The sequence below is a fragment of the Cyanistes caeruleus genome, chromosome 3, assembly GCF_971803275.1.
Source record: "Cyanistes caeruleus chromosome 3, bCyaCae1.hap1.1, whole genome shotgun sequence".
Lineage (NCBI taxonomy): Eukaryota > Metazoa > Chordata > Aves > Passeriformes > Paridae > Cyanistes > Cyanistes caeruleus.
This window is the reverse complement of record NC_141703.1, coordinates 61,116,781-61,132,738: the sequence shown is the minus strand read 5'-3', so window position 1 is coordinate 61,132,738 and position 15,958 is coordinate 61,116,781. Positions and strand designations below refer to the sequence as shown.

Below are 15,958 nucleotides of genomic sequence, written 5' to 3'. Positions count from 1 at the left end.
TTCAGCATGTCCTGTATGGATAACAGTGGATAGAGATATGGGAAGCTAATCTTGGGGACATTCAAAAATTAATGATAATGAGATGAAGAGTCACTTTTTCTTGAAAAGTAACCCTTATGACATCCATAATAAAAATGCATGGATGTCAAAGCACCAAAAAAACATATGTCTCACTTGCTCCTTGTTTTCTCTGCTATCAAAAGCCAGGAAAAGAAGCTTTCCTGTACAGAATTTTTCTGTTTGGACTTAACCTCATTCCCACTGCTTTGAACCAGATTCATGCTTGGCTGTGATGTCTTATAAGAAAGCTGGATGCACAGCACACTGTTGGACCTCCACAAATATTTGAGGATTACAAAAGCTTTGTGCTTGGTGTTCTTATGTCTGTTGTTCATAACTGCAATAAAATAAAAGGCTGAGATGAAAAAGTGATTTGTCAATATGAAAATGTCCAAAATGTATTTTATCCTCTTGTACATGGACGACATCAATATGAGCAGCACCTCCCCAGAGAGCTCTGTCATATTGACTTAGCCACCAGGAGCTTGGGGTTGATGTGAGAGGCAGTATTAAATTTTAACTACTCTTTAAATAACATTTTTAAAATCAATAATGTGGGGCCCGAACCCTCGGCTTTCCTATTGCATTTGGCTTTGTTGTGGATGCCATGAAGATGAAGTTTTACCTGCTCTTTTTCACTCTTTTTATCTTGGTTCCAGAGAACCATGTCTTCCCTATTCCAAGGTAAATATCTACTGGTGCTACTGGGGGGCTCTAGTGTGTGGTGTGTGAGACAAGGAAAGTATTGATGCAAAATAATTCCTAGTTGCATGAGAAAACATTTGTCAAAGGCTGACAAATATTTATTGTCCTTGTAATTGGATACGTGGTTCAATTTAACATAAAGATGGTGGGGGAAATGAAATTATTTTAGGTCTTCTTTGCATCCATAAATCCTATGTTTTTAATCATATTACAACTACTCTTTTTGGTCTAAGTGCAAATCAATTCTGTTCATTCGGTACTTCTGGATGCCAATAAAGGGCATTTTGAAGCTTAATGGGAAAAAATAATTTGCTTCATTTGCCTTAAAACAAGAGCTTAAATGAATTACTTCTTGAGGTAGAAAGAGAAACCATTTCAGAAAGTGCTAACAATCTGTTTTCTTTCCAAAGCAGCTTTTATGATTGTTTTTCCAGGCATAAATCATTTTTGAATAACCATTTGGTATTTGCACAATGTTTCAGAAGCAGCTTTATTGTTACCTATTGATAAACTTCAGAAATGCCCTGAAACCAAATGCTATCTTAAAAAATATGAGAACATATGTCAGAGATGAAGACAGGCAAAGTGCTTTTATTTTCTGCATGTACCACTGGTTTAAAAACCTGAAATGTTTTAATAAGTAAAACAAAAAGAGTAAGTTCCTCATATAGTGATTTTAAGCAAAGCTGAACAACCAAGGATTAAATACAACCTGTCCCAGAACCAAAATATCTGCCCAAATAAAGTGTGAATTATTTCTCATATCCCTTCTGTGATTTTGTGCCACTCTGCAGACCTGTGAGAGGTGAACACCACTGAGTTCATGTATTAAAAAGAGGATCTTTCCTCTCCCTTTGTATTGCAATCATATTTTGTTGTGGATTGCTATGGAGGTGGGAGGGTTAAAGTAGGAAGTAACAAATGTGATTTAAGGTGAATTCAGTAGAACAATATTGCTCTGTGCTACTTGAAGATTTATTTATTTCATGCTTAAATACAACACTGAATATCTGACTCTTAAAGAAGATTATTTCCCACTGGAAAGCAGGAGCCTAACCCCCTCAGCCCCAGTTACAAAAATGACTAAAATAATGAGATTCATCTGACTAGATGGCATTTTTACACAGCTTTGTGCAGGAACAAGTCCCCTTCACCTTTCTCTACAGCTAGTGGGGGAAAAAAAAATTGTGTATTTAGAAGGTAATTCATTTCAGGTTAGCACATGCATCTAAATTAGCTCTGGTTAAGCTGACCCCTAGAGTGCCTGTTTCTTTATTAAGGCAGTGCTGAGCTCAGATGAAGATATCAAACCCATCTAAAATTAACTGAAATGTATCTTACTCACTTACAGGGTAAGATGTGAGTATTGTAGTGTGGGGATGGCAGCTGGACTTCTACCAAAAGGTAAAAGAAAAAGGGAAAAGATATGGGAAACAGGGACAGAGCCCAGTTGGACTCTGGCAAAATATTGGAAGAAGGGAATGAGAAGGATGTTTTCGAGGACAAACTGAAAGCAATCAGGGAAGGAGGGCATGAGAACAGAAAGAAAAGAGGTGTGCTTAAGATGACCAGGTCCAGCTGCACAGGGGCAGCAGGCAGGGCGAGGAAGCTGGGAGATTCTGAGTTTGAGTTTGGCGTAAGGGTAATAATTAAAGCTTTTGTCTGGGTGTTTTCTACAAAAGTGGGGAGGAAGACCCATGAAAGAGAGTACAGTGCCAAACCAAAGGAGGGGGACTGAGAAGGACAACAACTACAGTTCTGGCTGTAAACAGTCACCACACTGAACAGCAGGGGCAGAATTTTGATCAGCTTACTCAGTGTATTCAGGTCCTATCACAAGAGCTAGAGAGGAATCGTAGCACCTGCTCAGTACTTACCACACTTGGATGAAATATTTGTGCAACAAACAGTGGGGTAAAAGTACACATCAGCTTCCCCATTATGGCACTTTCAGGCTGTGGGAGTCATGCAGTGAAACCAGATGCAGCAGGCCTCTTTTTGGCTCCTGTGTGAAAAGACTCCCTCAGCTATGAGAAGACATCCATTTTTAAAGTAGCCTCAAACACACACTTCAGAGTGCACTTACCTAAAGAAATAGGCAAACTGCCCACCTTGCCTATCCCTGATTGTTATTTGATGTTCTGTCAAATGATGGTGGAGGCAACAATAGCGTTGGCATGCTGTTGGCTCTGCATGAGAAACTTGATTCTCATGATTGCTTGGAGCCTGGCTAAAAGGAAAGATGAATCACCTGGTTGCCAGATGCTGTCAGGTGTCTGCTTGAAATCAGTCACAGCAACAAGCTGTGACAATCATATTATGCTGCTCGAGAACCCTAGTTTTGAGAGTGCTGCCTGTTTTCTTTTCAGGACAGTCTTTGCAGACAGGGCTGGCAGGGACTTTGATTGTACCTGGTTTATACGGTGCCACCCGTTCCATGTGATTAGATGGCTGAGAGCCACCCCAGCCCAGAAATGGGAAGAGGGGTCTGACATTCTCCTGAGTCTCCTTCTTCTACACACACAAATTATTTAAATTATCTATCCAATGCAATTTTTAACTACATGACTTGGACTTGCATGACACTGATGACCACAACTCAATGCAGACTGTTATTTTTTTCTTTTCAGAAAGTGAATTTCACTTCTGTCACCAACAGTGGGGTCAGGCCTGGAGTAACTGGGAAGCACTATGTCATATACAGCATGTCCAGACCATGGTTTTCCAATAGAAAGGGAATATAAGTTACTGGGCAAAGATGGGTAGAACAGTGTTGCAGACAACTGAAACGGTACCAGCAGAGGGACATAAATGAGGAGACCAGAAGAACTTGACTGAAGTAGGAATACACATCTACAAAACATCATGTTTGGCTTTTGCCAATCTGTGAGGGCTTTTGGCAGACTGGGAGGGCTGATGTCTCTGCTGAATGGTGACTGAGAAACTCAGGGGACAATAGGAGAGCCATCTTCTTGTTCTCAGCTAGTTTTCAACTGTTGCTGCTACTTCTGGGGCTGGCGGCTGTGGTGCTGGTGCCAGCTCCCAGGAGCAGTCTCAGTGTTAATTTTAAATACTGGCTTATTTAAAATTTTTAATTTTAAATATTTTAAATATTTAAAAATGTAATATTGGCTACCAAAGCCCTGCACCACCTTTTCCATGGATTTTACTGACTGGCAGATGGAGAAGCTGGAACTAGATTCAGCATCTTCATTATTGGATTATCTTTGGGTTCACAGCAGCCAAGCCAGGGAAGATGAGTGAGGCCAAGCCTGCTTCTCCATTTTTGCATGAACTGGAGCTGTTCCAAGAATCTGTGCTTTACCTAAAAACCCTTGTTTTTCAGGGATGAAGTTTTGTGGGCTCTCCCACAAACTGATGAACAAGTTAAAGCTCTTCAGGACTTACTGAACACCTCTGAGGTAAATAGATTATTCTGTCTCTCTGAACTCTAGGCCAGATTTTCCCCAAAGTGCTGTAATACTACTTCTCCCTCTCAGAAGAGATTTAGCCCACTTCCATTCATTTGTTCTAATACATCAGCTCAGGAAATGCTTTGTTTTCATTTCTTACTACTTTCTGATTTACATGAGGAGACCCCTCCAAAATGTTTCAGTAATGAATTATATTGGAGCATATTTCTGCAATTGATTTTGTGTATTAAGGCACTGCAAAACTGGCAAAACACCCACACACAGTAAGTAGAAATACATTTGCTAGGGAACTTCAGCACTTTTGACCAGTGTGATCTTGACCTATATGGCTTGCGCACCTTTGAAGATCAGGACTGGATTTTTGTGGTATTATTTTAAAGGTAGAATCTAGAAGAAAAAAGTATCTTAAATAATACTTTTGTATTATTATTACTTCTATCTTTCATTAGATAAAGGAGTGTTTAATTAAATTGAGACATCTCTTCCTCTTCACTTGCCCAATCACAGCCTCCCAGTTTGAAATCAACACTACAACAAAGGTGTAACCATTCCCTCAATCAACATCATTTACAGGATGACTGAGGATAGTTTCATATGACAGAGCTTTTAAAGGTGTCTATGCCCAGTCTTTCTCTGTCCTTCTTGGCTTTTATTCATTTTAAGCCCACCCCAAAATCCTTCTGCTGTCCCTACAAGCATCTTTTAATCCTTCCCTTAAATTCTCAGAAACATTTTGATAACCTTTCTTCCTCTCTTCCACCTTCACAAGTCACGTATACATCTCTTTTTCTGTACCAATATAAACCTCTGCTCCTCCATTTATTTTTTTTTTACTACTGTAATTCTTCACTTTCTTGTACACAGGAGAAGAAGTCAGGAAGAAGAACTGCAGCACGTTCAATGCAGAGAGGGCTTGTGGTGGTTTCTTCCAAGCCATTTATGGGAATATGCAAACCAAATATTTTTCATGGGTTATAAATGGAACAATTTATTTCCATGAGTATAAATTGGGCAAGCTATAAGAAAAAAATTAGAATGGGAATAGCAAATAGGAAAGGGAAATGGGAAGGGGAAGGGTAGACACAAACAGTATGTCCCAACCAATGTTAATAGTTACCATTTATTATTCAAACAATATTCCTTGTGCAACTGAACCATAAAGAAAAAAAATAAACCCTATTGTCTGGGTCTGTCATGCTGTATGGTGCCCAAAAAATGCATCCAAGAATTATGTTTTTTTCACACTCTAAATTGAAGCCTAATTTACTGCTGTCACCCTTAGATCTTTTTGTATTATTGGTTCTGAAGTTTCAGTCTTTTATTGAATATGTTGGCTTCTGATTGTATTATTGTAAAATATTTAATTTTACCAAGAACAATCTAATTTTCTTACTTTTCTCCAATTTCTAATCTCTGTATTGCTTCTTCAATTTGACTTTTATTCAAACCCCTTCTGGCACTTATTTCCTCCGTGATCAAAGTCATCAGAGAATACAATAACTACAAAGACTGGTCTGATCTTCATTAATTCTCCAAATACCCTCAGGGAAAATAACTCTCAGCAGACTTGAAAACATGTAACATAATAACCAGCTAAATATATCTATTATACTAGAAATACTATCTCAGAAAAGGTTATGTCCTTGTCTTTGTTCTTGATTTATGAATTTCTGTGCAGAAGTCATTATAAACCTTTCTTAAATACACACATTTCATTTCCAGAAGTAGCAGAATGCTACACATCACAAGGAACATTAAACTGCTTGTTGCAAGCAGTCTCTCATATTGAAAACATATGCTTTGATTATTTTCAAAATGCTTATTAAATGTTAGCAAGAATATTTTTTCTTTCCTCAGGAAAAAAAAAATAAAATGTTTTTGGAAACTTTGTAGGTCATTCTCTGGCAACCTGTTGTGGTTGAAAACATCAAGAAGGACAGAGAAGTCCATTTCTATGTCAGGGCATCCAACATAAATAGCATAAAAGCTCAGTTAAGGCAACTGACCATCCAACACAAGTATGTATTTTTTATTTGTTGTCATGAATGATTCTGTAAAATTGTTTGTCATTTATTTAACAGGAGGTTGTGCTCTTCCTTTGTTATTCAGAGTCTTGATGGGAGATGTTCAAGGAATTATTGAAAAACAGACTGTCAATGACACAATCAATGCTCGCGGATCTTCCTCATACTATGAAAACTACCACTCAATGAAAGAAGTAAGCTATTTATGTTGTGAACATCTGTAGATGCAAAGGGTGAAATTTGTCTCATTAGTTGAGAATGGAGATAAAGGGAAAGAAATCACCAGCAATAATTACCACTGTATTGCTCAACAATTAAGAGTTCTATTTATTGTAATGCTTTCACAGAGATAGAAAGAAGCACCAGACAAAATCTCTCATGTATTCCCTCAAACTGTCATTCAAAGACAGTGAATACAGAAGCAAAATGAAGTCACAAAACAAACAGGCAAATATTTAAAACATTCAATCAATAACAATGTAAACAGATAGAAATAAACAGGAATTTCAGGGCTACATTTGGACTGTGTTGTGATTGCATCTTACTGTTGGTTTTAACAAAAAATTAGTCAGGCAAGTGGTAGGTGAGTCAAATTACTAGTTTTTCTTTACCATAGATAAAAATTTTGGGAGGTAGAATGAATTTAAGTCTAGAACACTTCCAGGGATGAAGGAAAATAGTAGAGAGAAGATCTACTTACTAACTTCATCCTTGCAGATATATCGTTGGATGGAGGAAGTAGTGAAAGTCCACTCTGATCTCCTCCAGAAAATATATATTGGATCATCCTATGAAAAGCGACCGCTTTATGTTCTGAAGGTACGCCTGTGACATACTGCAAAAAACTTCCCAAGTACTACTATAAGCAAATGATGGGGTTTGGCCAGCATGTTTCCTTGAATCTATACCTACATTCATATTTTTTGTGTTTTTTAGAAGTTTCCTAATATGTTCTAGTAAGATGCATTACCATTGCAAATGTATTTCACCAGATTAGGTTCTTTTCTGGGTCACAAGGAAGTTACCACATCTAGGCCATCATGCAAAGGCATGAAATACTGGCACAGTGGATACCCTCCTCTGTTGACAAAGCCAATCTAGTTTGTTGCCCTGCATAGCTGATGGCACACTCACCTGACCTCAGGTCTTGCTGTAGTGTTGGGGCCCGTGTTGGGACTTTGCAAGCAACCTGAATGTGGCTCTCTGACTGTACGCAAACCTAACCAATGGCTGCATCCTGGCTCAGGATCAGTCTGAGCTCTCCTTACAAGACAGGTGCTGCTTCTTCTTCCATCTTGGTTACCTTTTCTCTTCCGCTTTTTATGTGGTACCCTTTATGACAGTGACATTTGAATGCAATCTGTCTTTTGTCAGATTTCTAAAAGCACGGAAAAATCAAAAAATGCCATATGGATTGACTGTGGTATCCACGCTAGAGAATGGATTTCTCCTGCTTTTTGCCTGTGGTTCATAGGTCATGTGAGTACATAATCACATCTGATTACAGTTTTCAAAGCAAAGCAAAAAATCTTGATGCCCTTTACCTTAGTCCAATTGCATTCTAGGATACATAAAGCCTTAATCCATTTACTCCCACAACACCAACACACAGTATTTGTGTCTAAGCTATAAGCATAGCAGTGTGTGTGTGTGTGTGTGTGCATGTCAGTAGATAACGGTATGTATGTGTGAGAAAAACATAAAGTCATTGGGAGTGAATGCAAAAGAGCTCAAATGTATACCAAAGTATGAAAGAAACCTCAAAGTATGTGCAGCAAATCTAACAGAGACATTTATCATTATGATTGGTCAGGGATGGAGAGGGCATGCCAGAAAAAACACGTGTTTTGTAATCTACTAGGGCCATGTCTGGACCAGCAGTGGTCTTGGCTCTGAGTCACACAGAACATGGTGATTTGTGTCCATATTACTGCAACTGGCACTGCCTGGAGCAGGTCAGAAGACACACAGGGTGAGCTCAAACTGTCCTACAACAACCCTTGGCTCTTCATGTCTGCTCCAGACATGGCACAGCTCCACACCAGCAATCCACTGGCTGTGATGCATCACCTGCTCCTCCTGACTCTATGTTTTTCATTTGTGCTCCTGCTCTTCTTTTTCTGGATCTGCAGAGAATAAAGCCACATAAGCCACCTTCTTCTGAAGGTATTATCCCTGCTAGTGACACCCTCATGTCAGACCTCCTGAACATGATCAACAACATCCAGCTGTAGTACCAGCTCATGGAAACTAGAAAATCACTGATGGGTTGAGCCTATAGATTAATGACTGATGGGATTGGCTTAGATTAACCTGCCTTGATGTGTGGCCACAGACAAATAGACACATCTATCTTTAGCCTCTTTATTATCTGCACTGCCCAGGAGAGGGAAGAAAGGTGCACAAAAAGAAAAACATCCAGTTTACAACTGGATTTTAAAATACATTGCCTTGGTCTTTTTGAACTTACAGCATCTCTGCTCAACTCCTTATGCTGAGCTGCTGACCCAGTCCCTTGTATGGGACCAGGAAAAGGTTTCTGAGGCCTTTCTGGCCCAGATGAGGTTTCCCATCTTGCTCAGTTAATGTTCTGAGATATTATTTATCATTATTTTTTCATAAAAGCAAAGTTCACAGTAAAAATAAACTAGATGACACTGAGACTTCAAAGTCACCAGTACTGTAGTCAGAGAAACAACATAAATGAGTCCTTGAAATGTGAATTATGATTTTGCCATGATGGAACTAAATTATGTGGATGATGATGATGATAATAACAATGGAAAAATAATAAATGTATTTCTTTTTGTCATCAGTCACATATATAAAATCTCAATGCCTAAAACATTTGAAAGGATAATGCAGGAGTTAAGGACAGATACAGCTGAATGTACCTTGTGACCCACTGATAATCCCAGCTTTCAAGGTTCCACTGGATAGAAATGCATTTCCCCTTTTCATGCTGCTCCAAATAATTACCAGCTGTGCTGTCATTTTGCCAGTGACATGTCCCTGCAGCATTTTTCAGAAGTAACAGGCTGAACATTTAGGTTTTCCATTCTTTTGATCTAATTTACGTGGTTTAAATTCAAATTTTGTTTCTATATCTCTTCATGAAGCAACATTTTAAAATCTGACATTAATCCACATCTGCACACATGCACTAAAATCATCAGCTGTCCCTAGTAAATCCTAGGCATTCTTTATAATGGGTCCACTTTTTGTAATTTAATTTTGTCGTTAAGATTATAGAAAGATTGACATTTCTCATTTAGTCAAAGGAAGTCCATTGCCTGAGGATAACTAGGAAGGATTTAAAATGAAAGAATGTGATCTAAGTAAGGCATAAAGAAAAAAAAGGATGATGAAGGACTTAGTCTACTCTAATAGGAACAAACCCACTTATCTAGATTAAAATTTATTTCTTTGTCACAGACCAACAACCAGGTTCGGTATCACTAAAGCCTTCAAAATAAGCTGTGAGGCAAAATTAGCAATGTAGATCTTACTGACTCTTGTCATACCGTTGCATTAAACTCACAATACAACCAGAATAAATAATATTATGTACGGTAGCCATTTGAAATATTACTTGTTATTTTGGAGCTTGCTGTATTTTGGGCAGGAGGGAGGGTTTCTATTACTTACACAGGCAGCAAAACCTCAAACCTTCCTATTAACAGACTTCATTTCTGTCTCATGACCACCCACTAACACTAAAGGACTGAAGTGTATCTGACTGACTGCTTCAATTTCTCCCTGTGGCACTTCTGAGCAGAGAGGTACATTGCTATTTAACCATTTCCATGATGTGATGAGCTTTATCAGACTCAGGTAGACTGCTCTGGTAATTGCACAATTATTTTACACATACCACCAGGTACCTTTGTAGGAAGGTAAGAAAAATAACAATTACAAATGCTTTTAATATGTTTTCCCTGTGCTTTATAGGTAATCCACGTGCGTGAGAGAGATCAGATCATGACAACCCTTCTGGAGCACTTTGATTTCTACATCATGCCCGTGATAAACGTGGATGGCTATGAGTACACATGGAGCCACCCCTCTGTATGTAGACCTTTTTTGACAGGTTGTGGAAGGTACAGATTTGCTATTTATGGGAATTATCACTGTGCATGGCTAGGGCATAGTTTTCATCCTGGAACTGCACACCCCAAACTCTTCTGTGCTTGGAATTTCTGCATCTTTGCCACAGAAAGTTGGGATTTGTGCTCCTAAACTCACATACTTGGTCAAACTATGTCTTCTTCCCTCCTTCCTTGGCCCAAATTCCATTGAAATCAGAATGTGATCACTTCTGATCCTACCCAACATTTCCTTTTATCACCCAGCCTTGCTGGCAAGCAGTTTGTGGTTTTGGAATCTTCCTTGGAATCTTCCAGCACAGGACAGTAGAGGCACAAGCGGGAAGGCACATTTATCTAACCAGTGAGGTGGTGCATTGACTTTTTCAGCATTTCTCCCTGAACACAACCTGTGTGTCTCTTTCCATAGAATCGCCTGTGGAGAAAAAGCCGCTCATCGCATGGTAACAGCAAGTGCATTGGTACTGACATGAACAGGAATTTTGATGCACACTGGTGTGGTAGGACATTATTTTCTTCCTATTGTACACCTGCCTCACTTTTGGTCTTTAAATTTTTTTATTTTGAAAATATTTTCATCTACTGTTCCACAAAGTTAATACAAAGACAAATGCAGCTGAGTATCTGTTATGAACTAGTGAAAACTTTCCCAGCTTTAGATAATTCTTTTTGGGACTCTGAAATTTTCATCCCCAGATGACACACCATGGAATAACCTCTTCCCAGCACAACAGAGCCCCTTACATCACACCATGACACACCTAGGGGAGGCTGTTGGTGGGAAGAAAGAAGGAAAGAGGGAAGAGGTAGCCCTTGCCATGTCACCCAAGGCCTGTTGCACTATCCAGCTGAGTGTACAGCTTCCTTCCATAATGCCTAGGTGATCAATATTTCTTAGCCCTTAGTGATTCCTTTGAAGACTACATCTAATTTAATTACTGCAGGCACTTTGGTACTTGACAAGATTTTTTTCATAGTCTGCAGCATAGCTGCCCTAAAATATTGTTCTATAGATCAGATGTGACTTCACTCAGTGCTAAAAGTAAAGTCCTATATGGATTTCAGTCATTCTAGCCCATTGTTAAACCATCCATGACTATTATATCAAGAAAAACATGATTTTTTTTCCCTTAAAGAGCCTGACTGCTTCCAGAAAGTTATTTGATCTTATTCTGAAGACAGAAGTGGTGAATCCTATTTGTCTTCTTGATAATTTGTTCCACCATCAATTTTTCTTAAAAATTTTCATTTTGATTTGTTTTCTCAGCTTCCCATTGGGAGTTTGCTTTCCCACAAGATTAAATAAATGATCATGTGGAATTGCCTCTTTCCTGTAGTACTTCTAGATTTTAAGATGTGATCTCACAATCATGCGATGATTTTAAATGAAGCATATTCATCCTCTCTAAGAGTTTTCATCCAGTCTTTGAATACTTTTTTTCCACATCTTCTCCTTGACTACTTGTAAGAGCATAATAGGTGAGAAATCCTGGTGGGCTTGCAGAGATTTCTACAAGCATGTGAGTTCTTTCCATAGCATGGTGGAATCCATGATTTCTTGTGTACTAGCATCATACTCTGCTCTTTCATTTCATACTCTTGCATTTTTCATGAACAGAAATGCAGAAGGGAAGAAGGAGTAAAACTGTGAACTTTTTTGTTTGGTTAAAGGTCCAGGAGCATCTCACTCTGAATGCCAGGAGATTTACTGTGGACCCTACCCAGAGTCTGAGCCTGAAGTGAAAGCAGTGGCTCGCTTTGTCAGAGACCACAAAGACACCATTAAAGCCTACATAACCATGCACTCCTACTCCCAGATGGTGTTGTTTCCATATTCTTACACTATGAACAAAAGCAAAGACCATGAGGAGCTGGTAAGTCTTCCCACCTCCTGAAGTTTCACACTAATTTCAGAACTATTCACCCAGCTTTGTTAGCCTTGTAATGAGGGAGTCACTGTGCTGTAAGGATCAAGAATCAGGAAATGGAATTTTTCTTGATGTTCTTAACAACTGAAAAAGTCTGGGCTGGTCTAGTAGTGTGTAAGTCAGCAAGCTGCTTCTGAAAGCTACAGAAAAATGAAAATACTTATTCCAGATTGATTATACATCAAAAATACCTAATATATTGAAGCTGCTGCTAGAAGAGCAGAGTCCTCTTGTTCTGAACATCTTGAAAAAATATATACATGCAAATTCTTCATTATGTTGTATGGTTTGTATAAACTCTGAAATTAATGGGATGTGTGACTCTCAAAACATCTTTTACATACCTAAGCAATGAAGTATTCTGATGGACACTTGCTACTTTTATTAAGGCTTTTTCTAGGGAGACCTATTTAAAATTGTCTTAGTGGTAAGATGGAAAATATATCCTGCATATGTAGAATTTTACTTCCTTGATGAAATGACAGTACAAACTCTAACTGAAAACAGCAGAGTTCAAAACAGAACAGTTACTCTTCCCCTGTAAAGAAGAGAGAGGTGCACTGATTCTGGGCATTCTACTCTTCTTCATGGCTTAAGAGTAGGGTTACTCTCAAATTATTTTCCTGCTGTATTTGTCAATATTACTTAAAAGAAGAGTGACTTAAATACTGTGGCAGAAAAGAAAAAATATGAGATGAATGAGAAAAAATAGTTTCACAACAGTTTACTGCCAGAAGCGGGGATAAAGTTCCATCTATCCTTCTTACCTGTCTACAGCAGAAATGCAATCTGTAGCATGGGCATACACTGAAAACTTTTACCACATTCAGTGGGTTTTCTAAAACCATTTATATGACTATTTAACTAATTTGAAATCCTGAGCACACTGTAAGTAAATTCTAACTGCGTACATATTACCTATTATCACAAGGCCTTAAAGGTAATAATGTTTTGTTTAATTTCAGGAAAGCCTGGCACAGAAAGCAGCTAAAGCTATAAAGAGGACGACTTGGAAAACTTACAGACCTGGTGCTGGTGCACAAACAATCTGTAAGTATGACTTTACTGCAGTGAAAGGCAGGACAGTATATCCTTGCCAGCATCAGAAGACAGCTTTTGAACAGAAAAGGTTCTGGTTTCAGACAATTTTCTATTTTCCCTTCCTCATACAGATTTAGCTCCTGGAGGGTCTGACGACTGGGCTTACGATCTTGGCATTAAATATTCTTTTACCTTTGAGCTTCGTGACACAGGAACTTACGGATTTTTGCTTCCTTCTCGAGAAATCAAGCCAACTTCCTTAGAAGCACTTTCTGCTGTCAAAGAGATAGCTCAACACGTTCTACAAAATTTGTGATGTTGAATATAATTTATTCCAGCATGACTGCAATTAGCTATTTACAAAAATGTAATAAAAAAAATCTTGCTCCTTTATTAAAATTCTTTCTACATAGGCAAAACCCCAGAATGACTGCACCCCATGTATTCTAGAACACATCCACTTTTTTCAGCCAAACTTATATATCTACAATGGTAGCTCACTGCACAGGTATAATCGCGAGAGCACAGTGTAAGGGGAAAAAAGCACACATGTCCCACGATGGTGAGCTGAAAGTGTCTCTGACTGACACAGGGCACACTGGGCTGACTCCATCCATAGGAGAGATTCCGCCATTTAGGTCACTTGTGTTATTAGAGGATTTTGTTACAAGAGCACAACCCCACTTCTCCTGTCCCATGCGAAGGAGGAAGGGTGTTCGCAGCAAGGCGAGGACACACAGGTGGCCAAACCACCGAGCGGCAGCTCCCCACAGGCTGCTCCACTACAATCAGCCAAGTCCACCCTGCAGCCAAGGGATTTTTGCAGCACAGCACTGGCCTGAAGACTCTGTAAGACCTTTGTAAGGTGACAGGACAAGGGGCGATGCTTTTAAACCAAAATTGGGCAGGTTTAGATTGAGAAAGGTTTTATTTACAATGAGGGTGGTGTGGCGCTGGCATAGGTTGCCCAGAGAGGTGGTGGATGCCCCATCCCTGGAAACATTTATAGACGGGTTGGATGGGGCTCTGAGCAAGCTGTTCTAGCTGAAGATCATGGAAACACAGATTCAGTGAGGTTGGAAAAGACCTCTGGGATCACTGAGTCCAAGATAGAATCCAACACCACCCTGTCAATCAGACCAGGGCACTGAGTGTCACCTACAGTATTTCCTTTAACAAATTTCCTTTAAAGTATTTCGTTTAAAACTTATAAGTTTTCAGCTACAGAGACTCCACCACCTCCCTAGACATCCATTCCAATGTTTAATCATCGTTTTTTGTCTGGCATTTCTTCCAGGTGTTCAACTTGAACTTCCATTAGCGCAGCTTAATACTCGGTCTTCTCGTCCGAGCAGTCTCGTCCTGTTACTTGCTGCCAGGGAGAAGTGACCGCTCCCACCAGACTAAATCTCCTTTCAGGTGGCCGTAGGGAGCGATAAACTCGCCCCTCAGCCTCCTCCAGGCGACGCGTCCCCAGCCCCGCCACCCACTCCTCAGCGCACTCAGGCTCCAGAGCCTCCTCCGGCCCCATTGCCCCGCCCGGGAGGCGGAGCCGGGGGCCTGCCCCGCCCCCCCAAGATGGCGGCGCTGCCGCTTCCGACCTTCCCGCCACCGCCCTCCCAACTGCGACGTCATCGCCGTCGTCATCGTCGTCATCATCGGCGGCGGCGCGGGCGGCGCGAGGGCCGCCGGGAAGGGCGCGCGGAGGCGGTGGCGGCGGCGGCGCTCCCACGACGGCTGTCCCGGCGCGCGGGGCGGGAGCGGCGGGTCCGCGGGGGCGCGCGCCGCTCCGCGCGCTCCTCCCCCTCCTGCCCGCGCCGCTCCGCGCTCAGGCCCGGGAGGACGGACCCCCCCCTCGCCCCCTCCCACCCTCTCCGCCCCGGGCGGCGGCGGAGGAGGCGGCGGGGAGCGGCGCGGCAGCGCAAGGAGCAGGTGAGTGCGGCGGGGCGGCCGCGGGCGCGGAGGATGGGGCGGAGAGGCGGGGCGGGCCCCCGCGTTCCCTTCCCCCCGCCCGGCCCCGGCCCGTGGCCGCGGGGCCTCGGGCGCGCTCGGCCTGCGGAGCGCAGCGGCGGGGAAGGGCCGCGGCCCCGCCCGGCTCGGTGCGCGGCCGGGGGCTCACGGGGGGCTCCCGGGGGAGGGGTGGGGGGAACGCCCGCAGGCGCCGTCGCGGTGCGGGCCCCGGGTGCCGTTCCGTCCGTCGGTGGTCGTGCTGCAGTCTGCTTCCCTTATACTCGGATATTCCCTGTTCGTGGGGTTTTTTTGGTTGGATTTTGGTTTTGTTTGGGTTTTTTTTTTTCTTCCGCTTCTGTAGTGCTCTTCTCCCACTTTCCGGCAGTAAAATAGTTTCTGCTTTATGTGCTTGAGAGGGGCTACTAATTTTGCTTGTGTAAATTCACTCATTACCATTCCTTCAGGTAGTGGCTACAGCTAACCCCCATCCCTTCCAGAACTTAGCCGGGCACGTTGGGTTAGTGTGTTTTGGGTGGTCTGCTTAGGGCCTCGCCTTTGACATCTCGATGGATTCGCACTCCACCGTTGATTTCTTGTCAACCTTCTGCAAGACTGGAGATCAGGTGTTTGGCTCTCAGTGGGTTAGCAGCCAGCGCTTTGAGGGGTCTTGGGGTGGTGATGAAACACTCACAGTTCCTCTGTGCAGAGGG

The 15,958-nt window shown here is 41.5% G+C and overlaps 2 protein-coding genes across 6 annotated transcripts in view; both read left to right on the top strand.

Annotated features, from left to right (window-relative positions):
• The first annotated feature begins 639 nt into the window (after positions 1-639).
• On the top strand, positions 640-13,697 carry CPB2 (carboxypeptidase B2). The gene is made up of 11 exons (XM_086881266.1): positions 640-744; positions 4,112-4,187; positions 6,093-6,217; positions 6,309-6,417; positions 6,941-7,042; positions 7,598-7,702; positions 10,175-10,291; positions 10,739-10,829; positions 12,001-12,203; positions 13,223-13,307; positions 13,430-13,697. Exons 1-11 carry the CDS (start codon positions 668-670, stop codon positions 13,612-13,614), a joined length of 1,275 nt encoding a protein of 424 aa, XP_086737392.1. The 5' UTR covers positions 640-667; the 3' UTR covers positions 13,615-13,697.
• Positions 13,698-14,969: 1,272 nt separating this feature from the next.
• The window catches only part of ZC3H13 (zinc finger CCCH-type containing 13), a 46,598-nt gene continuing 45,609 nt past the window's right edge, over positions 14,970-15,958 (top strand). For 2 of the 5 annotated variants that reach the window (XM_086881265.1, XM_086881264.1), the window contains exon 1: positions 15,078-15,230. The gene's annotated coding sequence lies outside the window, so the exon portion shown is untranslated. Of the gene's footprint in view, positions 15,231-15,958 lie in introns of all 5 variants that reach the window. The other 3 variants (XM_086881260.1, XM_086881263.1, XM_086881262.1) reach the window with 3 other exon arrangements.